The sequence below is a fragment of the Hemibagrus wyckioides genome, linkage group LG15 (assembly GCF_019097595.1).
Source record: "Hemibagrus wyckioides isolate EC202008001 linkage group LG15, SWU_Hwy_1.0, whole genome shotgun sequence".
Classification (NCBI taxonomy): Eukaryota; Metazoa; Chordata; class Actinopteri; order Siluriformes; family Bagridae; genus Hemibagrus; species Hemibagrus wyckioides.
Window position 1 is genome coordinate 14,033,581 of NC_080724.1, and position 26,918 is coordinate 14,060,498.

The 26,918-nt window shown below is 41.0% G+C and overlaps 1 protein-coding gene across 4 annotated transcripts in view; it reads left to right on the forward strand.

Annotated features, from left to right (window-relative positions):
* Positions 1-26,918, forward strand: part of eif4g3b (eukaryotic translation initiation factor 4 gamma, 3b) — a 37,297-nt gene that overhangs the window by 1,959 nt on the left and 8,420 nt on the right. For 2 of the 4 annotated variants that reach the window (XM_058409236.1, XM_058409240.1), the window contains exons 2-20: positions 6,875-6,974; positions 12,881-13,057; positions 15,378-15,461; positions 15,791-15,823; positions 17,346-17,366; positions 19,405-19,581; positions 20,319-20,433; positions 20,542-20,648; positions 20,735-20,860; positions 21,874-21,961; positions 22,326-23,081; positions 23,166-23,245; positions 23,990-24,206; positions 24,290-24,414; positions 24,506-24,625; positions 25,517-25,672; positions 25,811-26,008; positions 26,214-26,360; positions 26,619-26,855. In XM_058409236.1, the coding sequence (XP_058265219.1) occupies positions 6,875-6,974; positions 12,881-13,057; positions 15,378-15,461; positions 15,791-15,823; positions 17,346-17,366; positions 19,405-19,581; positions 20,319-20,433; positions 20,542-20,648; positions 20,735-20,860; positions 21,874-21,961; positions 22,326-23,081; positions 23,166-23,245; positions 23,990-24,206; positions 24,290-24,414; positions 24,506-24,625; positions 25,517-25,672; positions 25,811-26,008; positions 26,214-26,360; positions 26,619-26,855 (3,064 nt within the window). The remainder of the gene's footprint in view (positions 1-6,874; positions 6,975-12,880; positions 13,058-15,377; positions 15,462-15,790; positions 15,824-17,345; positions 17,367-19,404; positions 19,582-20,318; positions 20,434-20,541; positions 20,649-20,734; positions 20,861-21,873; positions 21,962-22,325; positions 23,082-23,165; positions 23,246-23,989; positions 24,207-24,289; positions 24,415-24,505; positions 24,626-25,516; positions 25,673-25,810; positions 26,009-26,213; positions 26,361-26,618; positions 26,856-26,918) is intronic. The other 2 variants (XM_058409238.1, XM_058409239.1) reach the window with 1 other exon arrangement.

Below are 26,918 nucleotides of genomic sequence, written 5' to 3' on the forward strand. Positions count from 1 at the left end.
TCGCTGTGAAAGTTTCTACTATAGCAAGGATAAGCTCTTTAATATAAACCTGTTGGTTGAATTACAGCTGGCTGTATTATCTAAGTTTACAAAGGGAAATGAGTTATCATTTTGAGTTATCATCCTTATCAGATTTACCATCCGATGTAAAAGTCACTTACGGCATTTGAACATGAGCCTCATCACTGTCACTTCACTTGTCTAATCTCTGTTATTGTTCGGTAAATAATGGCTGATTAACGTCAACAGCTCAGTTTTGATAGGTACATTTATTTTTGTCAATGTCTTTTTATTTGGCTATTAAACATTCTCTGCTGTCACCTGTACAGGGTGTCGTACGCTACTCTGTGTTGATGTGACTGCGCAGTCGCATCACAGATACCTGATATCTAGTTACAAACTGAATTCCTTAACCTTGTGTCTTTTTTAGGGACTTTATGGCACAATGCTACCCGAGAACGATCGAATTGTGACATTTAACGTATGAGCAAATGCTTGTTGAACTCGATCCTTATCCCTTCTTGATCTTTGCAGGCAGTCAAAAAGGCTAGAAATGAGCTTATTGTCAGCAGATATGTACATTATGTATGGTAAAATAACTGATCTTGTTTGGCCAAAAGACTTTTTCCCCCCGTCTTGATCACTGTTGGATGTGTTCCAGAATTGAGCCACAGCGACATCCGACGGGTTTTTCCAGACCAACACACGTTTGTTGGCTCGAGGCCACGCTACTAAGATTAGTTTGGGATTCGCTTGTGAATAATTTTCCTTAGAATGCAGTGTCATTATGTGTCAGCAGTTTAAACAATACATAGTTTAAAATTTATGCTGTCGGTATTCAGCCACATTCACTAACACATTAAGGTTTTTGTTTGCTTGGACTTTCTTGGTATCGAATGTGTTAGCTCAGTGATAAAGCGATGTTAAATTCCCTTTCAGTTTCTGTTTATATACCTTCCTGCTTGACAAAGCTTTATTTCATTTTTCTTCTGTAAAATGCCATGCACATCTGAGTGAGTGACATCATGTTGAAGAAATGTTGTGACGGTTCATAATGAAAGTGTCAGCCTATTCTCATTAGTACTTTAGTGACATGTTATTTTAATTCTCACTGAGCTCCAGATCTGGGTATTACTCAGGAATTAGCTGGTTGAAATCTGATAACCTGTCATGGGGCATAGTGTTAGGTGAGAGTGTAGATCTTATTTCTTTTAAGAATGCCCCTTGTATCTGTTGATGAATATACTGCTCATGTCTTCACAAGTCCCTCAGGATTAGGATCTCAGTCTCTTTCTCTTTCCTGTTTAAACTCCAGCTTTTATAGTTAAATTAAATATTCATTAAACTTTGCTGTTGTTCAGCCCAAGGCCCTACTTTCCGAATTTCCTGTTACTTTGTCATTTAGTATAGCTGGAATAAATCTTTAAATAAAGCGCAGTACAAATATTATACAGAAATTCAGCTTGTAGTTTTGAGAATGTATTTTCCAACTTTTCACTCTGTGTTCCGATCGTATAACATCGCATCTTTATTTCAATTTCAGTTTATTTGTATAGCACTTTTAACATTGTCTCAAGTTCCTATTTATCCCTAATGAGCAAGTCTGAGGTGACAGTGGCAAGGAAAAACTCCCTGAGATGACTCCAAATTTTATTACTGTATTTTGGTGCAGATGCTTAGTTCACATTTTTATTGTAGTGAAGGAATAGCACGTTTTTTATGGAGGTGGGTGGTACAGACCACTTCTTAGTTCCAGATCAGCAGCTTTTTCTGCACAACAGTTAGTTTAGGCACCTTGATGGTGGAATATGGTTATGCTGACTTGCGTTTCCCAGAGTTTGGGATTTGTCCACTCTCTTGTTGAATAATGTTCTACCTGTGAGCCGAGGACAGAACACTTAAAGCTTATAACTTTTTGCTGTGCAAATGAAATGTGCTGATAATAAACACATTTGATGTTATACTTAATATCTCCTACGTTTTAGTTTAGTGAATATTCAGGCAACTAACATGGGACTGGGAAGCACACTAGCCCTTTTATTTGTCTGGTGGGCTAAAGAATGAATTTATCGTTGGTTCAGTCCTGCTGTTTCAAGTCCTGAAAACCCACCTTTTCTTTCATCACAATCACCCCTTTCTCTCCATTTGTTTTCTTTTTTTTTTTTTTTTGCCGTCCTTTTGAAGCTCTCATACAAGCTAGAGTGTTTACAGGCCAGCTGTGCAATACAAGTTGTGGAGATCTAGCAAACATCAGATCACATCTAGCAAGTTAATATAAGGACAAAAAGTTGTCCTTCCTTCAGCGTCTGCAGTTTGGTCATCAGCTTCCTTGTGAATCCTGTTGACTGACTTTGGCCTTTCAGACAGTAGTTACAGCAGGAAGGCAGGGGATTCCCCAAAATCTTTCATTTTCCTTTCTCTCGTTTGCCATGCTGTATAAATATACACAGGCTGATACATATCGTCAGGCAAGTAAGCAACTTGCCTTGAGGGATTCTGTTGGTGTTGTAAGCTAATGGTACTGTGTGTTCTGCCTCCACTTTGTTTCCATTGACAAAGACAGTGCTGTTTAACATGCTGGCCTGAGATGCAAGAACCACGCTCAATCATAATTCTCAACCTACTTCTTCAACCCATTCCTTTCAAGACGTGTTAAACAGTACAGTTTCACAAGCTGACTTGTTTTATATAGAGAATTTTTATTCTTCCCAGTACATTTCTTATGTTTTATGTAAACCAGTACACTATATAGCTTGTGTTATAACTCTAAAGTAAGGGTATGTAGTCATCCTGCCGTGCGTTATTAGAAGCGATTTCAGCCGTGTTATTATTTGGACTGTAGCACTAACGATATCCTTTAACCCGCAGACTTTACATTTGTATTGTTGAGGTTTTATTGGCGCCGCGCCAGAAGGAAGTCGAAACCAGTGTCCATGAGCTGTTCTATTAATCCAGTTATCGTAAATCTCATGTATTATCTCATGTTATTACTGTCTGAATCTGAATCTGATTGAAGTGCGGCAGGGGAGTAAGGATTCCTCCACCCTTATAACAATAGCCTTGTTTGTGCTGCGCCCAGACTTTTTTTTTTTTTGCACTGTTGCTGGCATGGAGACGGGAGAGGCATCTCCATCCATAGGAACTCCGTTACTCTAAGAGCCACTTATTCAGTCACCGGTGCTTTATTTCACACGCTCCACCATCCATCAAGCTACTGCAAGACCTGCTAACCTTTACACCTTTTGTGTAAGAGTGCCATCGGTGTACAATGTTAGGCGTTAACACTCAAAAATACTCCAAAGAGCTATCTTCCTTCCCCTAAATAAAAAGCACAGATGAGACATGATTGTGGATTGAGCGCGTGTTTTGAACTCTGCTCTTTACTGACCGCCTGGAAGCCCCGCCCACTTCTCTCAGCTTGCAGTAGTAGTATAATGATTTTGGTAGCAGACAGTAGATTCTTTGTTTTTTTACATGATTTTTTCCACATTATTCAGCTCCTTTGCTCTCCGTTAGGATACGTTGAGAATGTTTTTACACGTGAAACAAAATTCATCACTCATAGCTCTTTATCTGAACCTGTTTCTAGTGACACACCAGGTGATTATTCAGAAATGACTTCTAAAATGTTAAAATGTTTTGAGTGCTGCATGATCACATGGAGTGACTTTGCATGCTGAATCTCAAAGGTTGTCAGAGTGATTCTGTAAGTTTATATACTAACGGGTAATGGTTGACTAACACATTTCCCGGGCTGAACCAGGAACATATCGGCCAAATAAGATGATTCATCTCAGTAACATAAAAATAAAAAACCTGTGTGACAAGCCAGCTTTTTGACTCCAAATAGAACACAAGTGCATTCTCCCTTGTTCTTGCTAAAGAATAAAAAGAAAAAAAACAGCAACCCTGCACTCAGGCGTGAAACGAGCGTCTGAGGGACTATAAAAACGACCAGGCGTTGACCAGGCATTTTTAATGTGACGTTGCTTTACCACTCCTGTGTGCAACCAATTCCTTACTCAAACGTTACCGTGAGATTTCAGATCCACAGTCCAGCGGTAGTAAACAAGCTCATGGTGAACTCCCGCAGACGTGCAATAAACAAATTCAAACAAAACCCTTTTACCTCACAGACACAAATCCTCTGCTGGTTTTTCGTCAGACTCGTGCGTCATCTTCATTTAAAGAAGGCGCTGTTTTCCTGCAGACTCTCACGCCTCTGTACCCCCCAAGTGAAAGCCGGGTCAGAGCAGAACGGTGAATTCCTAAACTTTAAATCCATATGCATCATATTAATATTATTAATATTAACACTGTGTGTAGCGTACCTTTTCACATGTCCCGGTCTTTTTTTTTTTTTTTTTTTTTTTTTTTAAAGCTAAGTTCCATGCTAGTAACTTATGAAAAAAACGGACAAGCAATACACCACCAAGAAAAATTTCTTATTCAAATAAAACTTAAACCTGTACTTTGACTTGAGCTACTGGTTAAAATAACTATAAGATTAATGAGTAACTTTTTGGAAATAAAGAGAGTATTATACAGAGCATTATACCTTCTTTAATTAATGACTATTGGTCAGATTAAATTAAATATGAATGTTATTTATAATCTCCTTCTGGATTAAAGCAGCCTGAATTATTTATGTGGTTGGAAAATCAAATTTTTAACTAAAACGTTTTTTTTTTTTTTTTTGGCTGGACAGAAAAATCCTCAACTGGACCAACATGAGAGAATTCAAAGTGCATTGTTTGTAATGACGTGGTGGAAACGGGAGCTGCAACAAGCAAGGAAAAAAAAATCCCGACCACAAACACGTGAAGTCGCTTAAAGGCTCAACACTTACCTGTATATGAAGAAGCACACGTGGAAAGAGATGCTGCTGCTGGCTGTGTCTCATTATGCAAAGTTCCAGACAACACTCGCACACATTTGACATTCAAAGAAAATGGCAAAACTCTGATCCCAGTTCAAAAGTTCTTAACACTTTAACAGGGATATTTGCCAAAGTCAGTTTTTCTTATAGCCGTTACAGATTCTGGCTTTTAACGATTGTTGGCTGTGGCTGAACCCAGGTATATCCCGAAGAACGAAACCGTACTTCTGCACAGACATGCTTGACGGCGTGCACAAGAAAAGCAACAGATAAGATCAGAACATTTTCTTGCACATGAGAACGCTAGCCCTCATTTGTCTTTTACCACAGACCAATTTTGCTGAATCACCGATGAGTCTCACGTGCCATTTAATTCACATTAACTGGGAAAGGAAGTCGTCTTGAATGTCAAGCCCATGTTTGCCTCCCATACACGAGAGAGATCTTGCTTGCCTTGTTTGATCAGCGGTGTATTACATGAGAGGGTAGTGCTTGTGTTTAGAGATGCTGCTGCGAATCTTGTTAAAGGCATGAGGCTTGCAGAAATGCCAGATTTCAGCTGTACTGCTCATACACTGCAGCTGGTGAATGATGGCATCAGCAGTCAGAGAGCAGTTGGGGACATCATCGCTAAGCTGAGGACGTGTGCAGCACACTTTAATCACTTACAAGCAAAAACAACGTCTGGGGGCCAAACAAGAAGAGCTTGGCATTCGAAAGCATGGCATCATTCAAGCTGTGCCTGCCCGCTGGAACACCACTCTGCACATGTTCCAAAGGATGTTGGAGCAGACGCATGCCCTGAATGTTTATGCAGAGGAACATGGGGAAAATTTCATGCCCAAGTGCTGATCAATGGGATATCATTTCAGATCTGGTAGACTCCAAGGCCCACTGAAGAAGTCTCCATTGAAATGAACAAAACGGATGCAACTTCCTGTTGCATTATTCTCCGTGTTGCTGTGTTGTAGATGCTTCTTCAAGTACCTGATCCCACAACCAGAAGAAATTAAAACACAGATGATGTGGGGGAAAATGACTTGCCAAAGGTGAAGAAGACAAATGTTCTGTGTTGGCAAAACTGCTAGCTATGAATTTACTTAAATTTACTGAAGCAGGCACATGGATAAAGGAACATGCCTCAGCACAACCTCACATGAAGAAGGCCAAGGACCAACAATTCCACCTAAACAAGCCAGGAGAGAAGCAGAGGAACCAACTGATCTTGTTGATCAGAGTTATGCCAACGTTATTGGAGCTGAAATTCCTGCTGACGAGAGTGTGAATGTCTACAAGAGGCTGAGCCGCTCATTGACAAAGATTTATCTATTGCTGTAATGCTGGAAACAGAATTAAATTCTTTGTTTTTCAATATTTCATTTTTGGAGCAATGTTATTCGTCCACAAGTGGAAGTTCTTCATAGAACATCTAAATATTGCACACAATGAACGTTTATTTAGTTTCACAGATTTTTCCGTATCTCATTTGCTAGAATTAAATTTGAGGTTGAAATCAGTTTCGTAAGTAAATTGTTGAAATCAGCTTCATACATGCTACAATACTTTCTAGATATTGGCATCGGCCATTTAAAAGAAACCAGCATGTAAGTCGACCACTACTAATGGGAGCAGGCATGTCTTGACAACATTTTGAATTCCAGCACAAACACAGCTGTCTTTCTCATGTCTGCAGCTCACTAGTACTAGTCCCTACTCCCCAGTCTGTGCCCAGCCACAGAGCGAGAGTGGAAAGTAAAACAAAGCTTTCCTTTTTTTTTTTTTTTTTATTATTTGGGTAAGAGCTGATGACTTCTCATTTTCTCTCTAAACAGGGATTCCCTGTCCAGTAATGGAAAAAAAAAACCCACGTTACCCCGCATTTTAAAGCCCATATGATGATGATTTTGTGCATGATCAGCTTTGTGTCTTCTGCATGTGTCTTGTTTGTTCTTCCACCTTGGTGATGTGTTTAGCCTTAAATAGTTGCTTCTCCAGAGTTTTCCTTAATGCGTTGCACCCCAGGATCCCCAGAGTGCAGCCGTCGCTGGATGAGCGAATCTTCTCCACACAGACTGGCGTTGCCGCCGTCTACAGCGTGAGTGAAAAGCTTCACTTTTGTCCTTATTCTTCCATTCTGTTACAAAGCCTTACTCTTACACACAGCTTACACTTTGTCCAAAGTGTTTCTAAGAACCTGTGGGGAAAGAGTTTCTGTAAGTCTGAAGCATTTTATGATTTTTTTTTTTTTTTCACAACAGTCATGGAATTTGTTATTTGAAGGCTGCTTATAAAAGAAGAGCAGAGCAAATTGTGGGCCTTATTTCTGATTTGGTTGTGACATGACTAATGCACAGGGGAAGGGAGGGAGAATTAAATAGAGAAAAAGAGGGAATGAGGAAAAGGCCGCTATATAATTAGTCTTTGCTGCTTCTGAGAGTCAGCCAAAGGAAACATTAGGAAGTCTTAGCTGTCCGTCAAACAAGGTGTTGGATGATAAACAATGAGGCCTGAGGTGGGAAAGCACTTGGAAAAAAATAAAAAGTGTTGTCTTGTCATAAAAATATGCAGCATCTTAATATGCAGAGCTAGATTAAAGTGGAAGGATTGTAAAAGTCATGACTAAGGTGCCTAAATGTTTTAGTGCTTTTTCTGTTCAGACATGAGTGTTATACGTGCAAAACTCTGTAGCCTCGTGAATTGATGTTCATTGGGACAAAGAGTTTCAGAGCACCATAAGCACCAGGTCTGTGGGGTGTGAGACAGCTGTCAGAACATCTAATCCATATCCATACAACAAATTCACAGTGGACTTGGACAGGCAGTTCAGACCCATCAAATTTGGAGAGCACATTTTGTGATCTTCTGACCTACTCCAACATATCCAAAGTGCAATTTCGATACTCCAAAAGTGTTGTGGGCTCTTGAGGGAAAGCAATGCACCAAAAGCAACAAACTGGGACTTTATTACACTGGGTGGGGCTCATCTGTGTCAATTATTGGTGAGAGTGGAGCATTTGTTTATGCTGTCCTAAACTGGTGTTGGAAACAGGAAAAATGGGAAACTGTAAGAATCTGAGTGACTTTGACAAGGGCCAGATTGTTATGGCTAGACAACGGAGTCAGTGCATCTCCAAAACAGCAGGTCTTGTGGAGGTGTTCCCAGTATGCTGTGGTTAATACCTACGTGGTCCCAAGAAGGGCAGCCAGTAAACCTGGGAGAGGATCATGGGCGCCAAAGGCTCATTGATGCACATGGAGAGTGAAGGATAGTCTGTCTGTCCAATTCCACAGCAGCACAAATTGTTGAAAAGGTTGATGCTAGCTATGATAGCAAGGCTGACCCCTGTCCACCTTCAGACCAGATTCGAAGAATGACGTTTCTTTTACATCATATGTATGTTCATGTGAGTGTATGTCACTTACCTGGGAAAGAGATGGCATCAGGATGGACTGTGGGAAGTAGGCAAGTCAGCGGAGGCAGTGTGATGCCTTGTGAAGGTGACTTGGTGTTCAGTTTGCCCAGATCTCAATCTGGTAGAGTATTTGTGGGATGACAAACAAATCTGATCTATGGAGGCCTCATCTTACAACTTACAAGATTTAAAGGATCTGCTGCTAATGGTTCCAGATATCGTGGCATACCGTTAGAGGTCTTGTGGGACCTAGACAATATTAGGCAGGTGGTTTTAATGTTAAGGCTGATTTGTGTATTGTGAGCAGTGCTGTGACTCACACTTTCTGACTGAGCATGAGACTAGTGAAGAACTGCGTGCATCGGTCAAATCTAAAGCATGCTGACAAATCTCCTGTTTTTCTCCTTTTACGATGGTTCCTCTTTTATATGAGAGTCATGTGAATTTTCTTACTACAAAACACTGTACTCCGTGTTTTACCAAGAGAACCTGATGGTGTTGAGACCTGTATGAATTCAACTTGCATCCACAAAAAAAGTCTTTGCAGTCTGTGTGCTAAATTGAGGAAATTGTGCTCAGAAGGAATACTTTATTTATGAGGCAGATGTTTGAATTAATTTGGAACAGTCATTTATCTAGAGATTGCAGGTTTAATAAGCATTGATTAACCTGGAACACCATCATTTTAACACAGAATTGTATAATAAAAATCGCTAGATAAATGTTTAGCTAAACTAAATGCAACCCCTATTTCAACAGAGAGGAAATGAGCACAGACATAGTCAGTCAATGAAGCTGATGGCATGAAAAATAGTTGTAGGTGTGGAGGAGAGGCATTATACCCATAGTCCAGTCAATATAGTGCAGGTCATAAAAGACATTATATATGATATTAAACAAAATTGTTCTATTTATACAATATTCGTTATATTCAACCTCTCTCCTTTTCTTGGGAAATGGAGTTACAGTAATGGCTTGACATCTTGTGTCTTGGTTTTTGGACCACTGTTTCTCAGCCAGGTTCAGCTCGTCCCAGCATCTTTTAGGTTGAACATCATGTCTATGAGAGTGACTTCACTTCTTCTGCTGAAGTGCCTTTACAGCCTTCCTCAAAGGTCATGGAAGAAGCTGTTCAGAAGGAAGCATGAGACAGTCTTTGGTTACCTGGTTTACGATGCTTTCTCTTTGGTCACATCTAAAATAGAGTACCATGCAGTTAACATTACATTGAAACCAGCTCTGGGTGTAATATAGAGAGAAACGGAGGACAGGTGGGCTGTGTTACAGTTGTGAGGACCAGGCAGTGGGAAGCAGGGTGTGTGTGTGTTGTGGCCAAATAATTGCTAAGGGAAGAGGGTCAGTTGTGTTTGGATAACTGCAGGGAAGATAGCAAACTGTTTTTTTTTTTTTTTTTGTATACTGTGTTTGCTTTAATGCTGATCTGTACTTGTATCACAGTCCTGCTGCCGGTCTTGTGATGCTCTAGCTGCAGGGCTGCCATCAGGTTCATCCTTATATGCACATTCTACATCTCTCACTTTCTGACACAAGCCCCCACTCTGGAGGAATAAAAATGGTTAGATAAGCTGTCATAGCTATAGCTATGATCAAGTTGTATAAAAAGGGGCTGATATCTACCTGTGAATGCAGTTTGGGAAAGAAGAAGCTTTTATTTTGTCACATGTTCATTACAGCACAGTGAGTAGGGTTACTGTTGTGGAAGAAAGGGCAAAAGCTATGAATCTAGTTAGTACAGTCTATTCCAGGTGATGTACAGCCCTTAAATGGACATTGCCATAGTTGAGGTGGTTAAAATGATGTCATTTGTAGACATGATTTGTTACTCATCATGTTTTTTTGATGAGTTATAGAGACACACATGCTGCAGCATCTCCCGGTGCAGTCAAGGTAATCTCATTTATGAGTTACAGTGGTGCCTCTCCAAATCCAGCTTCCATCGGCTGCGTTACCTCTATAGCACAACATGCTGCGACAGGCCTGGACGTTAGTCATTCACAAGACGCTGTTTGCCTGGAACAATAATGATGTTTGGTGGGTTTAGGGGTGTGACCGGAAAAAAAGTGCAGGTTTAATAGGATTTTGATATACTGGTGTCTCAGTATAATACATTTTTGGTACAGTTAAAAGAAGCCAGCAAAGCTCGGGATTCCATTTGCAATTGATTTTAAACATTCAGCATCAGTACAAGAAGTGAGAATTAGTACTAACAGTGTTTGTGTGATCCTTTCAGATGCTTAGCAGTATTTAATGAAATAAATGATGTGTAAAGAAATGGAATTAAGGATGGATTAATAATGAGGGGCAGGTGGAGGGGTGGGGTCTGAGGGGTGGTGGGTGCTTTCAGTCCACAGCTCACTGACTGTCAGTGTTGTAACGAACTGGACACTGAAACACCAAACCTTAAACATTTAGTGGAATCTTCCAGCTCCTACTTGTTGCTGATGGTAGGATCTGGTACATTAGTATGATAGCATCCTGGAATATTCACTCTTGGAACAGTGAATTTATTCAATTCCTACATTACTGTAGCAGACTGTGGCTGCTGTTTCCTAATGGATGTTTGTGAATAGTTGCTTGTCTGCAGTTTGAGTTTGTACTCGTGAACAAAAATAGCTGCCAATTAGTGTAAAACTTTAATCATATTATGGTGCAAATAGCAAGTGGATTTGAAAACAGAAATATTGCCATCTGATTTAAATAATCAGTTGTGGCAGTGGTTTTGCTTTTTGTGCTTCTGTAAGTCATAAGCCTCTTGTGGGTGAAAATCAGTCTCGAGAAACATTTGCATGCAGAGCGTCAATTGAGTGAGATGACGCGTGCAGCCACGTTTCAACGGCCTCGTTCATCATCTCAGGCATTTTGTTTATTATTTATTTAGTGATGGGGATTTTTGGTATTCTGTAAATTATAAACACAGGTCATTTTATCAGTCACTCACTGCTAGGTTTTCCGATACTGCGCTATGTCGTCTGTAGATTCGTAAGACAAATGATAAAACTTAGATTGTGATTAGCCTTCGGATGATTGACGCTTGTATTAGGAATTACTGAGATTTCAGCTTTAATTATGACTATCGAGTTGAATGATTTAAATGTTTACAGGAGCGTTGCCTATTTTGTTTTATATGAACCTTGATACAGTGTAACCTCAATTTTCACAAGAAATTTGTATTGACATTCGAAGCATTTTCAGTGAACGAACGAACCAAACAGCGGCTAAGTTGCGCGTATGTCCGGGAGCCATTCAAAACTTGTTTGCGTCAATGGAAAGCCAAACAAAGTCAGTTTATGAATTTTATTGATTTTTTTTTTTATTCAGTCAGCGAAAGTTGTTTCGAAAGAGTCAACCTACGATACCATTCGTTCGACATTCATCCTAAAGCTCCGTGATTTTGCGTGTGTTTTTTGTTGACAGATTTGTTGACTATTTTTAGCCCAAGCATGGTGGCACAACTTCCTGTGAGGACCCTTGACATGGAAATCTTTGTTTGGGTCAGTTCTTTGTAAGCAGTCATACAGTTTGTATACGCTTCGTATTGGCAATATTAGTAATATTATTGTGTGGCATTTACATTATTTCCTATGAGAAAATCCGTTTCGCAGTACTAATTTACACCTTAGGAACTTCGCTCCAGAAACCAATTAAATTTGTATGCCGAGGTGCCACTGTAACCTGCTTCCCACTTTGTGTTACTGAGGAGATCAAGCCGTGAATGCCTTTACTGTCAAAACATGCATAGGATCTAAGCTGAGAAAATAAATAGCGTGGTCTTGAAAAACTTGGGTCAGAATCAACACTTGATGTCAGACTTGTAAGTCACACTCGTGTCTAAAAACAGTTCAGAAGCCTGTCATGTGTTGTGCTGGCATTGGCGTAACCAGAATTTCAGAGCCATGAGGAAATATTTAATTGCTGTTAAATAAGTGTGATGCACTTGTGTGTTGCAGGCGATTGTCAGACAACAGTAGGAGAGGTGATTACGCAAATTTGCTATTTAATGAAGTTGCTATGAAGTATATTTCTGACACCTGAAAAAGATAAAAACAACGTTAATAATAGGGTAAAATCCCACTTTGTATTATGGCTCCTGATTTGTTTCTTGCAGTTGTGTTTTTGGATATTACAGGAGTAACGGATAAACGTTTGTGTCAATATTGTCTAGTGAAGCCTGCGTTGGAATATGTTCCATTTACATTTACAGCATTTGGCAAACACCCTTATCCAGAGTGACTTATACTTCATTTCATTTAATACAACTAAGCAACTGAGGCCTTGCTCAAGGGCCCAGCAGTGGCAGCTTGGTGAATCTGGGATTCGAACTCGCAACCTTTCGATCAGTAGTCCAATGCCTTAACCAATAAACTACCACATACCTCTATAACAAATATTTGACCTCAAGAACTGTGACTTGTTCTCTTCAGAGACTCTTGACTCTAATATTAAAGATACTGGTTTTGTTTCTTCACCATGTAGACAGACTTCCTTTCATGGGGTTACACAAGATGATGTGCTATTCATTCCTTACTTTGTTTTTTTTAATTTGTGCTTTCCCTTCGATGTGTTTCAGGTCCAGAGACCCCCTGGCCCTCCTTACACAGCCCATGAAATCAGCAAGGGACACCCGAACCTTGCGGCCACGCCGCCGGGCCACACCTCCTCGCCCGGCCTTTCTCAGGTATCAGTTTCCACAGTATCCACTGCGCATCTGTATGGCCACCCTAAAGCCTGGGAGGCAGGAGGAGGGGTGAGTGCACCCATGCAGCTGCCTGACAGAGCGTGTGTGTGTGTGTGTGTGTGTTTGCTTATTACAAAAGGCACTACATTCAGTTATATTTTGCAGTTTGAACCTAAGCTTGTCAATGCTTGCTGCATTAAACTCAAACCTTGGAATTAACACTGCCTCAAGCAAATAAGGCTCAGAAATTTCCATGGTTCATGCCTCGATGCTCCCAGTCTGATGAGTCACAGGTGCTTCCCTCAGAGAAAGCAGCCATCTGAAATCTCTGTTCATCCAAATTAATCATCAGAGTCACTGTGATTCAGAATAATGATACCTATTTTCGTCATGAGTGTGTTCTAATATTAGCGACTTCCAAAGCTTCCTGTCTCTTTGTTTTGGGAAGGTGGTGCGAGTTTTTTTTTTTTTTTTTAAGCCTGTTTAATATTTGTAATACACCCATTGGGCCCCATTTATCAAGCTGGATATTCTGGATTTATTTGTAAATCGTTTGTACCAAGAAATTTATCCAAAAAAATTAGCTAGTCAAGTCACATAAAATTCACCTAATTTCGGAGATAGGCTTTGGTATGTGTGTAAATGTACACAAGTATACCAACTAATGTAATCCTCAATTGACTTATAAATTTGTGATAATTTACTGCATTTTAATATTTCAGTTTAAATGCCTTGTGTATTTTGCTTATACACAAACGTCAGAACATTTTTTGCGTACGCTGGCTGTTTGACGTTGATGGCTTTAATGAAAGAATTATCTAACGTGGGGGGGGGAGTTCAAGAACGCAAGCACGCATAAATCTGAAATAAGATCAGTCATTCAATTAAGAACGCCGCCATATAAAAGGAGGACATGCTGCAATGACTCAGCGTTTAAGTTGATCCAAGAGAGAACCACGACATCTTCTTTTAACGCTGTGCAGTACCTTATTAGAGCCAGACCTGAGTGACCAACCTGATTCCTGTCTCATTCTGCCGTATACTCCCTAGTGTGTTGCGTGACTTCCTGTGACACCCTCATGCTTTTTTCCAAACGCTGCATCAAGGGTGCACTCGTGCGCAAGAAATTTCTGGCTCAGAATTGTGGAGACACATGGCTTTGAGGAACAAAAAAGAAAAAAGCCCAGCAAAGCACTCTCCCCGTGTGACAAGTTTGGTGTCCTCGATCATCTGGGTACGGTATTCTCTTCACCTCACTTACGACTTAGCAGTAACGTATCTCAAATTATATGACTCGAAAGCAATCAGTCAAGGATTACGCTGGTTTGTGTACTTGCATTCATTTACACAGATGAAAAACGTATTCACTAAACTACTTGCTCGTAATTTGAACCGTGTGAGCATTGTGGGCGTCGACCAAATGCAAATCGGCTGTGCTGTACACACGTGTGGCAATTTATGGGTGATCGACAATCCTCAGTGCACGAGTACACGAAAATCAGGAGTTCTGTAACTTTTGTACATCCAGCAGATTTGTTCGGTTTGGCTTTCACAAACATTTGCACCTAACTTTAATTAAAGATTGATGAATGAGCTGCTTTTCTTGGATCATCACAAAATGATTTAACCAGTGGTTTTGCCTTCAGTTTGCCGCCTTTGTTTGCACTGGGTCTTTAACTGCGTTTTCTGCATGCTGTTGAATAATTTACTGACGTTTGACCGAGAGCATGTTGTCATATAGCGGGTCTGTGTATTCTTGTTGCTGAAGTGTCTGTGTGTACCGTCTTCTCGCAAAAATACACTCAAGCATAAATACTCGGTGCACCCAGCTGATTGTCTCTAAAATAGAAAGACAGTCATGGTGACTCAGCTGTTCTGGAGCTTGTTCTGCCTCTGAGCCGAGCGCTCGGATTTCCACTCTACGCCTGCACAGCTTTGCCCGCAAACGCTGCTATTAATAGTAAGTCCAGTTTACATGCTCCTGAGGCTAGAGTTTGATCATGCAGAGCCACTTCTGAATGAAGAGATGAGGAGTGAATGAGGGTTTGAGCTTACCTCTGTTGCTCGTCTGACTCGGCGAGCTCTGCAAGTCCACTGTCCGTGCCTCTCACTCCGTCTCTCCCCATCTCACTCACTCGCGCTCTCCTGGAGGCAGTGCTGAGGAGATGGCAGATTTGTCAGTGTCAGCAGACCGCAGTGTACTCAGAGGCAGGGAGCGGGCATTCTTGCTCTGTCACCTGCACACACAGACGCTTGCACAAAAGCAGGTCAAACGTGGTCTGCTGCCAGAATTCTCATACCGATTCTTCTTCTCCGTTATCTAACCACTCTGTTCTTTGGTCGTCTTTTCTTATAACGCCCTGCCTCTCGGACACCCGTGACGCTGCAGTCGCCGTACACGGCGGGTCAGAATGCTGGTACAGCCCCGCTGGTCTACTCACCACAGACACAACAAATGCCTCAAAGCCGCCCGGTGAGTATGTCCATTTCAGCAGCACTTATATAATATTTTTTTTTCTCCTTTTACCTGCTAGTAACTCAGAAAGGCCTGTATATGTCTGAATACCAGAGACCTCTTCCTACCGCTTTTGCTAACAGTGTAGTTAGTCGCAGTGTTGTGATGCAAGTGAAAACATGCTATGCTATAGCTTTAGGCTGCAGCTCAGACAACTTGGCTGTTGGGTGCTACCTGCCTCTCACAGCTTGTGGTTTTAAAGTGTTTGTCAGTGTGTTTTCATCTTTCTCTTTCTCTCTCTCTCTTCCTTCCTGCCTCTGCTCTCTGCCACGCTCGCCCCTGCTCAGTTTGCCCCAGGGCCTCGTCCCACCCATCACCAGGTAAAGTACGCCGTTGCAGCGCAGCACCTCACATTATAGACTATGTAATGTTTTTGTAGCTAAAGCTCACTAAAGCATTGCGCTGTTGCCAAAACACCCCTCTTCTTCTTTTTGCCGATATCGATTGTTCAGTGCTGAAGATTTGCACCCGTCTCATTCCCTGAGATCAGATCAGTATCTTTTGTGAAATGTTTATAGCTTGTTAGAGATGCGTGGTCTTTGTGTATGAAGTGTGGTTTTACTTCATGTTCAGCAGATGAGACAGTATTTGAGGTGGCTCAGTGCACATTTAAGGTTAGATCAGTATAATATAACTAGTAATGATTAGCACATGCACGATGACTTCACCAAAAGGTTAACTTGGAGATGGAAGTGTCAGAAACCCATGGGACTTCATGAACTCAGATGATCTTTTCAGAATGTGTAAACACTGATGAAAGTCCAGTGCAAAGCAATAAAATAAATCTAAATCTTTTTTTTTAGCACAGTAAGAAGTCACGGTATAACGTATCGTGAAAAAGAAAAGTTGCCAGTGACTTGCTGAATTTTTGTTCAGGGCGCAAACATGATGTGTTTCATCGGAAACATTGCTAGAAGAGAGAAAAGTCTGTGGGTGTACAGTCACCTCCCTGTACTTGTTTGTTTTATTCAGTGAACTAGCTGACTAGCAACCCCTACATACTCTTTTAACTGTTAGGTGACACTTTTCTAGGCTAGTCAAATAGGTTTCCAGGTAACCCAAACATAGGTCTGCACAGCACATTGGATCTTCCACTTGCCTGCTGCTTTAGCTAAAGATAATCATAATAGTTTGGTCACCCTGGGGATTGTAAAACCTGGTATTGAGGATAAAGGTTTGTATTCCACATCGTCTGCACTGTGAAACCAAGAGTAACATGCTGTGGTATTTTGTTTAGTTTCTTCCTGTAGTGAAGGTTACTTATTGGCTCTGGCATTTCCTTTGAGAAGGTCAACACAGTTCATTCAGTTATTCTATAAGGGGATTAGTCAGGAGGATCACTGGAAAATGTGAGCATTGATTTCTGCACGATAGCTGGCATCTGTGCCACAGCCTTTTCGTTTTGATGTTTTAGTGACTTATGGTGTTATTTATATATAGAGAAGCTTGTCATCAGTGTATTTGCCCTACTTGCAGAAATGCAGTGATTTAAACGTCTTCGTCTGCACTTTGCTCTCTCGCTCTCCTGTTGGAGAAGTTTCAATGAGGAAGTAGCACGCTTTGGTGGCTGTGTTCATTCTGAATGGGGGTTAGTGGAGCACATTTGCTCAGGCCTCATGCGGATGATGACACAATGCTTCCTTAACAGCACCCTGCCTAGTTCTGTGGGGTTTTTTTTTCTTTTCTAAAGTAGAGCTGATCAGATTGCAGACTCTTTGCATGCTCTTAATGCTACTGATAGCTCTTTTGTATGTGTGTGAGTGTCTTAGTCTCTCTGTCCCTCCATACCAAATAGTTCACAGTCCCATTAGACTCTCTCTTTTTCTTGCTTCAATTTTCAAGGGAGGATTCAGACCCATTCAGGTAAATTGCAGTCTTAAAGAAATGCATGGCATGAAGTCCCTATTCCTCAATGAAAATGAGTTATCTGCTCCCCTACCCCGTGCACCGCAGCCGTGCTCATCCACCCACTACCCCTGCACCCCAGAGGGAGCCATTTTATAGGGCTGCAACAAATATTCAGTAAAATCCGATCATTAAATTTCTTTAAATAATTTTGAGTTCTCAACAGCTTTCAAACCACTAAATTCCATAGACACATGGTTGCCAAACAGTGTGTTCTTCCTTCTCAAAGCCGGTGTGACGCCATCAAAGTCTTTTCCCCTCACGGCGCTTATGTTTTTGTGTTCCTCTAAAGAGAGTAGTTTACATCTAACGAACAGCATGGAGCTTAATCAAGTCAGTCTGCAAAACCCCATGGAAATATCCAAAAATTTGTGAAACGGTAATGTTTAGTGTAGTCTGTGCCAGGATTTCTCAGCCTTTTTTTTTTTCAGCAAGGGAATATTTTAATACGTTCCACATCCTGTCAGCAGATTTTTATTAAAAAAACAAAACAAAACTATATATATATATTTTTTTCTTAGAGCTTGTATGTCTGAAACTTGCACCAACAGAACACATTACCAAAGGGAGTAACAGATATCCTTGGTGGTAAAAATAAATAAATTAAAAATGTGCATAAAAACTACTGTCATTAGAAAGTATATATTATGGAAGTATATACTAGAATTCTGCATTAATCTTGGTTACTCATTTTTAATTTCCTTACATACTCGTATCAACTATTGCAAATTGAAAAAGGTTGTGGATGCTTTCAAAAGTGCAAAAAATGAACAAAAACGACCCAAGCCTGGTCAGAGCAGTCGTGACCGCAGCTGAAATCACCGGCTTTCTGAATATTAGTAGGCAGATCTTAGTCCTTACAGAAGGATGTGGGCAGAGACATGAAATAGAAAATATATATATATGTATATAATCTGTTGGAAACAAAGCATTGTTTAATCAAGTTGATTAAGGAAATTATTATTAAATTATTAAGATTTAGATTTAATGATATTCCACTTAGAAGTGTCATGTGGCTTATATTCTGCTGCTGTTTGTCATTACAAAAAATTTTATTTGGAATATATCTTATTATTATATAACATTTGGGACAGGGAGAATATTTGAATAGCAAAATTAACGGTTGCAGCCCTACCTTTTTTGTTTTGTTTTTTCCCCCCCTCTTTCTCTCTTTATTTCCTCCAGCATTTTAGACATGTTAAACCTACTCCATTAACCCTTCCTACCTGCATTCTAAGAGCATTAAGAGAGTGTCGGAAGCATTACATTAGCCACGATTATTACCGTTAACACTTGTAATTGGTTTAAAAGGTATCCGATTCACTGGAATGGGCCAAAAGTAAGATTGTTCTTTCAGATCTTGGTAAAATTTCCATAAAAATCCTAGTCTCTGTTCACCTGAACTGAAAGTGATTCTGACATCAGAGTAGGAGCCCAGCAATAAAGGGGATTCTCCATTAACAAGACCTGTCAGAACAGGAAAAAAGAAAATGTCTTTTTACCCCGAATCACATTTGAGACACTACTCATCTCATGAGAACAGCCAAACAAGGTACAGTGTGTGTCTATGCAGTTCAGTGGTCAGTAAAATGAGTCTAAAAAACATGTACAGTGGAGGTCGAGATTCTCATGTTTGTAATATTGGCTAATGCAAACACATCAAACATTTTTGTCCACTTTTCATGCTAGGTTAATCGCCCTTATAAGTTTTATTGCATGTCAGTTAGAATATATGATTTTATTTTATTTTTTTATTATTATTATTTCTTGCATGCCTTAATGAATAAATTCGAGCCTTTCAGCACCTGATCGAATGAAAAGTACTACAGTCTCCCAGCACATTCTGAGAACAACCTTGGTTTTGCTCTAGTGTCCACAACATGTAAATGAACCACTCCTTAGGTCCAGCAAATTGTTGTGGAATTCACAGTTTGTGCATTGTCCATGTCCGAGTGTGTTTCTATCTGACTGTTCCACTTGATTTCTTCTCTCCCAGTTTTTCCAGAGGACTCAGATGCAGCCTCCTCGGCCCACCATTCCAAGCAACAGCCCTTCGATTCGACCTGCCTCCCAGGCCCCGAATGCCACCGTATACTCGCCGAGCCCACCCATCATGATGTCCATGACGCCGATGCCCTTCGCTTCCCCCCAGGCGCAGTACTACATACCCCAGGTCTCACAGATAAATACACCAAAGATGGATTACTTTACAATTGTTTTTATATTGGCTTAAAATGACTAGATCTGGAAAACTAAAAATGCCAAGTTTATGAAATGCCAAGTTTATACTATTCCCTTGAGGGTGGTAATAATAAAATTACCATTAGCAACAGTAACAGTAGAATGGTGAACATAGGGCAGTCAGTAAGGTCTGTTTTTAGAGTGCAGCAAATCTAATGCACTCCTATATTAATCAGTATCTCCTTTTAGTAAAGCAAACTTTTCTTATTTTGCCTGAGTACCTAGAGTATACTTAAGTATATACTGCAAATACTTCAAATTGTATAAATTCTGTTATCTGCATGATATACAACTGTCCAACTAATATGTAAAATACAACATTAATGCAATATTGTGTTTCTGTTGCCACAAAAAAAAAATGTATAGACACTGTATATGTAAAGATACTATGGTACGTTGAATGAGTTTTTGGGGGCATCACGTAGTGATGTAACAATTTTGCACTGTAATGTGAAACAACTCATGGCCTTTAGATAATACATGAATAATATGCAGGATGAGATGTACTGTACTGGTATGTAAAAGGACAATGTTGTGGCACGCAGAGACAAGGTGGACACAGTATTTGAGTGTGTGGGTATGGACGTGAGGACGGTCAGGTGTCATGTGGGTACTTTGGTGTTCGTTTTTGTGCCACGCTCATAACTGCTCTTTCTGTATCTGTTACAGTATCGCCATAGTGCTCCTCCATATGTGGGGCCTCCTCAGCAGTACTCGGTTCAACCCACAGGACCTAGTACCTTTTATCCCGGACCTACCCCCGGAGAGTTTCCTCCAGCATATGGTGAGTTTTCATTTATGCTTAGAAAAATTATTCTGCTTGGTTGCTAATCCCGATTGTTTACATGTTGGTCTCTGACTGTAAGTGATACTGTTTTGCTGTTGCCGTTAGCTGCAGGGACTCCATACTATCCTGGTCAGACCATGTACACACCGTCTCCATCCATAATAGTGCCTACACCGCAGCAACCTCCACCTGCCAAAAGGGAGAAGAAAACAGTGCGTTTGCTTACTCATTGCTTCAGTACTGATTAATTTACTGAGTAATGAGCTGTTTGAAACTGTGCTATTTATTTCCCATTAAGATCCGTATCCGTGACCCTAACCAGGGCGGCAAGGACATCACAGAGGAGATCATGTCAGGAGTGGGTGGGAGTCGGAACCCTACTCCTCCGGTGGGACGGCCCTCCTCCACCCCTACTCCTCCACAGGTAACATATTCAATTACACACGCAGAGACGATGCATCTCCTTCAGCCTAATAACTCTCTCATAAACCACAGCAGTCAGAAAGCAGTCGCTCTTTTATTGTAATGATAATTTTTACTATTAGAAAGTGTTATTTGGATGTATTACTGAACACGGTAATACTATTTGTTTGCCATATTTGAAGGCCCATGCCTTTGGCCTGATTTTAACTTTAATGTGTTTCATCTTGCCAGTCGGTGACTAAATCAAACCTCTTTTACTGAGAACCTTTCTCCCGTGAAACAGAACACATTCACGCAATTTGTGTGGCACAATCTTTGTCAGTTTTCCATTCAACGTGGCCATTATACTACTTTAAAATATCTTTTTGGATTTGTTTGGTGTTTCACTTGCCTTACCTATTCTTTCATCTACCTTCATCTTAGTTCAGCCTCACAGCTGTTTGTCTCATTCTGATTTTCCATGCTGTTCTCTATACAGAGATATCCCAAGCAAATGCTGCGTAATAATGATGCAGCACAAGTTTAGACTTCACTGCTACTCAGGGGGAAATCTCTCTCTGTAAAGGGAACACACACTATTGCGTTGTTACTCTTACTTTGTGTCTTCTCTCCCTAAATGTTAACAGTGTTCGTCTTTCCTCTCTTTCCCCATTTCTCTTGTCTGTTTGTTTAACCCCCCAACCCACCCCCACCCTTGTGTGTGGTGTCTGTCTTGTCATGCCCCCCCCCAATTTTCGCATGGTGCTTGTCTCTTGCTTTTTACCGTCTTGCTGTGTCTCTTCATTTTTCTCTTTCTCTGCGACTCTTTATCTACCCACTTCTCTATTTATGCTGCGTTTGCCTTCTCCCCACTATCTGCCCGTATTACCATCCCCCCCTCCCCGCCTCCACTACGTCTGTTTCACATATGTGTGCAATCTCGTTTCCCTCCTCTTTCCCTCCTTTCTATTTCTCTTTTGCTAGTTTTTATGTCCTCACCCTCATTATCCTCACATTTTCTACCTCAAATCCCAGCAGCTGAACCAGGTAGTGGAACATGGGCATGTCATCCATAATGTGGACAGTGCCCAGGTCCTCCCTGCTCCTGTCGACTTGAAACCAGGTCAGTCCCTGCCTTGCTGTTCCTTTTACCCTCACACGCATGACCATTCATCTTGCAAATGGCCAGGCACCTTGCACTTCCCTTGCTAATTTTCTTTTTCTTCACTAACGATTGTCCCAGTACACATCCACACACAGTGGGTTATAAATACTCTCCTGTATATTTCAAATGTATTATACATGCGTACTTATTTTTCCATAATAAAAATACTATTACTACTAGTGATAATAATAATAATAATAATAATAATAATAATAATAAGATGATGATGATGATGATGATCTAATGCTTGTTTTTTTAAACACTTTTTTAACTAACAGTATCTCTTTTTTTATTTACCTCTATCTGTCTATGCTGGCTACAGATGACAAGCCAAAGCTTGAGAGTGCTGTACTAAAATCTTCATCACCAGGATTGTGTGCTGTGGAGCCTCCTGTGCAAAGGCGAGACCTCAGCAGCCCTGCCCCTGACCCACATCCCACAGAGAAATCAGAGCTTCCTCCCTCAGACCCAGAAGTTGCCCAGAGTGTAGTTCCAGCCTCAGTTCCCTCTCTCAGCCCCTCCAAGCCCATCTCAGTAGTGGAGGCAGCAGAAAAGCCCCCCCCTCTAGCAGAGCCCAGTCCAACAAAAGCTGTGACACCAGAGCCAGATAAACCAGAGCCTGAGCAAGTGCCACCAGAGGTGTCAACTTCTGCAGCACAAGCTCCAAAAGCCGTCAACGGGCTGGCTGAAACAGACATCGTTCCTCCTCGTGACGAGTCTGATTTTCTTCTGCAGTCCCAGTCATCCACAGAAACCAGTACTGTCCTGGAGACCTACAGTCTGGATGTGAAGGCTGCAAGTCCTCCAGCTTCAGAAATTGTTTCTTTGGGCACCGTGACCCCTTCCCTGCCTACCACCATCACTGCTGCTGCTGCTGCTGTTGTGGCTGCCACTAGTGCTGTTCCCACACCTCCTCCAGGTCTTACTCACCCAGGCCAGGCTCCTCTAGAGGCAGGTCCAGCCCAGACAGCCTCGAGTGGGCCAGAGCTAAGAGATGCTGAGAAAGAGGCAGAGGTTAACCTGGAAGAGAAAGTGGAGCCCACATTACAATCCAACCTTAGACAAAGTTCAAGTCCAGGTACATAGCAAATCCGTGATACATTTTAATAGGATGTAACCATAAAGGTTTGCGGACTGGGTGTTTATCTGTCGTTTTTTGCAGTTTTATCTAGTTTACCAAAGACCTGGAAAAAGCCAAAAGAGGACACTCTTATGGAGCAGGTCCAGTGTCCTGACGAAGAGGTGAGTATAGGACACATCATTGGTCCTGCATTGTGTTTTTATTGATTTAATTTGCAATTTTATGTTTTTATTAAGAATGTGTCTTCTATTTAATGTTAATATTCAAATGTAAACATGGCAGTGCTGTTATCTGTAACAAAATATTGTCAGATGTGGCTTTTATATCCATCTTCTCACTTTTTCACCCTTAGCTTAATTTCTAGAAGTTACTGAGGAAGTAAAAAATGGCTTTGTTACTTAGGCTGAAAGCACAACAATTTTGTGTTTATAATAAGCAGTGTTAACTACGTTGGTAACTCCAAACCATAAATGTCTTTTCAGAAATAAGACATTAAATAATAATTTTTATTTATTTAGAATAAATTTTTATTTTTAGCTTCAGACCTTAATTTGCAAATAGCTTGTAACAACGCATGGACATGCTATACAAAAAATCAGTTTCATATGATTAATCAACTTCCCCAGAACTGCCCTTTGACTTTCTTTCTAATAGAGTTTTGAGTAACCCGGTTTTCTGCTTGTCTCTCAAAACACGAAAACATGTTAGTTCATGTCTGTAGTAATTGCACATAAGCTTCAGATGCAGTATGTAGAGATGGGGGTGAAACAACTGGGTATACTTTTAATTAGCTATGTTAATGTCTCTCAACTCAAGTGGAGGTGTGGAACCTAGCATTCCTGTAGTCCCGTATGATTTTATTTCAATGCAAGCTTAAAAAGTCTGTGTGTGTGCACGCATGTTAGGATAAGCCGGAGCCAATCATAGAAGCTACAGTGGAAAATTCCGGCCCGTCGTCTGTGGCTGTGGAGCATCGGGCTTCAGCAGAACCAACAGTAGAAGAGAATGGAGAGCAGGAAGCAGAGCCGTTAAAGAATGGACCCGAGCACAGCTCTGAGGCTGAAGGCAGCGATGGAGTCCTCACACCTGCACTTGAAGAGCCCAACAGCAGCACAATTCCGAGTGAGTCCCACTTCTTCTGCTTAGTGCACTTAAATTGCCCCCCCCCCCTAATTTTCATCTCTTTTGCTCACTTCCTCCCTCAGACCCAGAACTGAAGAATGGGAAGAGGCAATACACTAGAGACTTTTTACTGGGCTTCCAGTTCATGCCTGCCTGTGTGCAGAAGCCAGAGGGGCTTCCACCCATATCTGATGTGGTACTGGACAAGGTAAACCTCCTCAGTCATAGCTTATTGAAACGTTAAAACTGTACAAGGATTAAGGATTGACAAATTATTGCTTGGCTCTCTGCTTTTACAGATAAACCAAAATAAGCTGCCCCTGCGGCCGGACCCACGGGGGCTCATCTCCAGAGGCCCAGACTTCACCCCAGCCTTTGCAGACTTTAGTAGGCTGATTCCTGCAGGGAGAGGAGTACCGGTGAGTTTCTGCCCCCACCCCTGCCCCACTGCACAAATACATGAATGTGCTGTGTTCTTATTTAACAACATAATTGATTGCTAATTTACTACCCAGAAATTGCAAATTGATTTTCTGTAACCTGACACAAAAAATTGGAAAAAGACCTGTAGCTTGTTACTCTTAAAGGGTGTGTCTGTATACCAAGAGTGAAACTGGTATAATATTAGTGGTGAGCAACCCAAACAATACCTAGTGTGCCAATATTTTAGTCTTAGGCACACTGTCTTCAGAGTGGACAGAAGTAAATTCTGTCCACTCTGTGGCTAACTTGGCAATGCTCCCATGTAGTTATTTTCAGTCACACAAAACCAAGCCTCTGTCTGCTTGACAACACATTAAAAAGTTACGTTTCAAACACAGACTTGAAATGGATGTTAACAGTATGATTATTTTTTTTTTTTTTTTTACTGAGAAGCAGGACTTATGTAATATAGCAGCCATGTTGAGCTCACGTACTCGCTGCCCCATTCATATTTTAAGCAGTGGTCTGTCTCTTCTCATAGCGTCTCTGCTGTCACTAAGCAAGCTGAGTTAAAGGCATGCTGCCACCCGGTATCGTTCTATTGGGCCTGTAGTGCAGGATACACAATATAGAGAGACAGTGAACTGTCTTAAAGTATTTTCAGTACTATGACACTTTTATTCAGCTGTCTAATTTTTCCTAAAAAGACATATGGTGTGCTCGTTATTAAGTGGTATCACTCATTTGTCAGTACTCTTTATTTAAAGTGTATATAATTCATTCCTTTTTTTTTTTTGTGTTTTTTCACGTGCTAACCTATAATGAATGCCAATCACTAATAGATAAAATATTTTGCTTAGTCATAACTGCTTTATTTGCCATTTTAGCTACTGAATGCAAATCTTAGACGGCCTCCACCCCGCAAGATCATCATGAATGTGTCTGTGAACGATGATGTACAGCTGAAGAAGGCTGAGAACGCCTGGAAGCCTGGCATGAAGAGAGAGTCCGCTGCAGAGGACCCCGAGATCCAGAAAACTCAGGTTAACACCTTTACTCTTGCAGTGTGGCATAAAAATATGTCTCACACTCGCTGTCGGTGGAATAAATTGGTCTGTTCTGTTGGATGCAGATTTTGCCTTGGATTGCAGTCTTGCTGATTTTATATGTGTGTTGTTCAGGAGCTTTTCCGGAAGGTGCGTAGTATCCTTAACAAACTGACGCCACAGATGTTTAGTCAGCTGATGAAGCAGGTGACAGACCTCACCATCGACACGGAGGAGCGCCTTAAAGGCGTCATCGACTTGGTTTTTGAGAAAGCCATCGATGAGCCCAGCTTCTCTGTGGCGTATGGCAATATGTGTAGCTGTCTGGCTACGGTGAGTAACACATTACACCAACTTACTGTTGCGATTTCACATGTATACCAAACCAAAGCAATGCAATTTGTGGACAATTAGTCTGTGATTAAGGCATGTTGCAACCCTAATTTAGACTGGAGCTCTATTCCAGAGTTTAGTTTATTGCGTATGTTTTCCTAGTTATAAGTGTAAGTGATTTTTCAAATTAATTAATTTATTTTAGTTAAAAGTGCCCATGGCAGACAAGCCCACCAGCACTGTGAATTTCCGAAAGCTGCTGCTAAACCGCTGTCAGAAAGAGTTCGAGAAGGACAAAGTGAACGACGATGTCTTTGAAAAGAAACAGCGGGAACTGGAAGCAGCTGCCTCAGTAAGCACAGCTACTCTCAAGGGGCTTTCTTTTCATTTTTCAATTTACATCTCTCTCAGATTACAAAAAACCTGCTGAAATTGCAAATGATGCTTCAAGTAGATAATCTGTTATCAGGCTTGAAGCAATCCTTTTGCGGAATTTGTCTTTGGCATGTTTGTGTAATATTTCTCCCTTTAGTGCATGGGTTGGTTTTAATGAAGTGACTCAGTTTTTTTTTATTTATTTTTTTTTAAATACTCCGATTTACCTTTTCAGGCTAGTGAACGTGAAAGGCTGCAGGAAGAGCTGGAGGAGGCTAAGGACAAAGCTCGCAGAAGATCCATTGGTAACATCAAGTTCATTGGGGAGCTATTTAAGCTGCGTATGTTGACGGAAGCCATCATGCATGACTGTGTGGTGAAACTGCTGAAGAACCACGATGAGGAAAGTCTTGAGTGCCTCTGTAGGCTCCTTACAACCATTGGCAAAGATCTGGACTTTGAGAAAGCCAAGGTACACAAAGCTAGCTTTTTAGAGGACCTTTTATTGTTTGGTGTTATAATTACCTCCCTACAA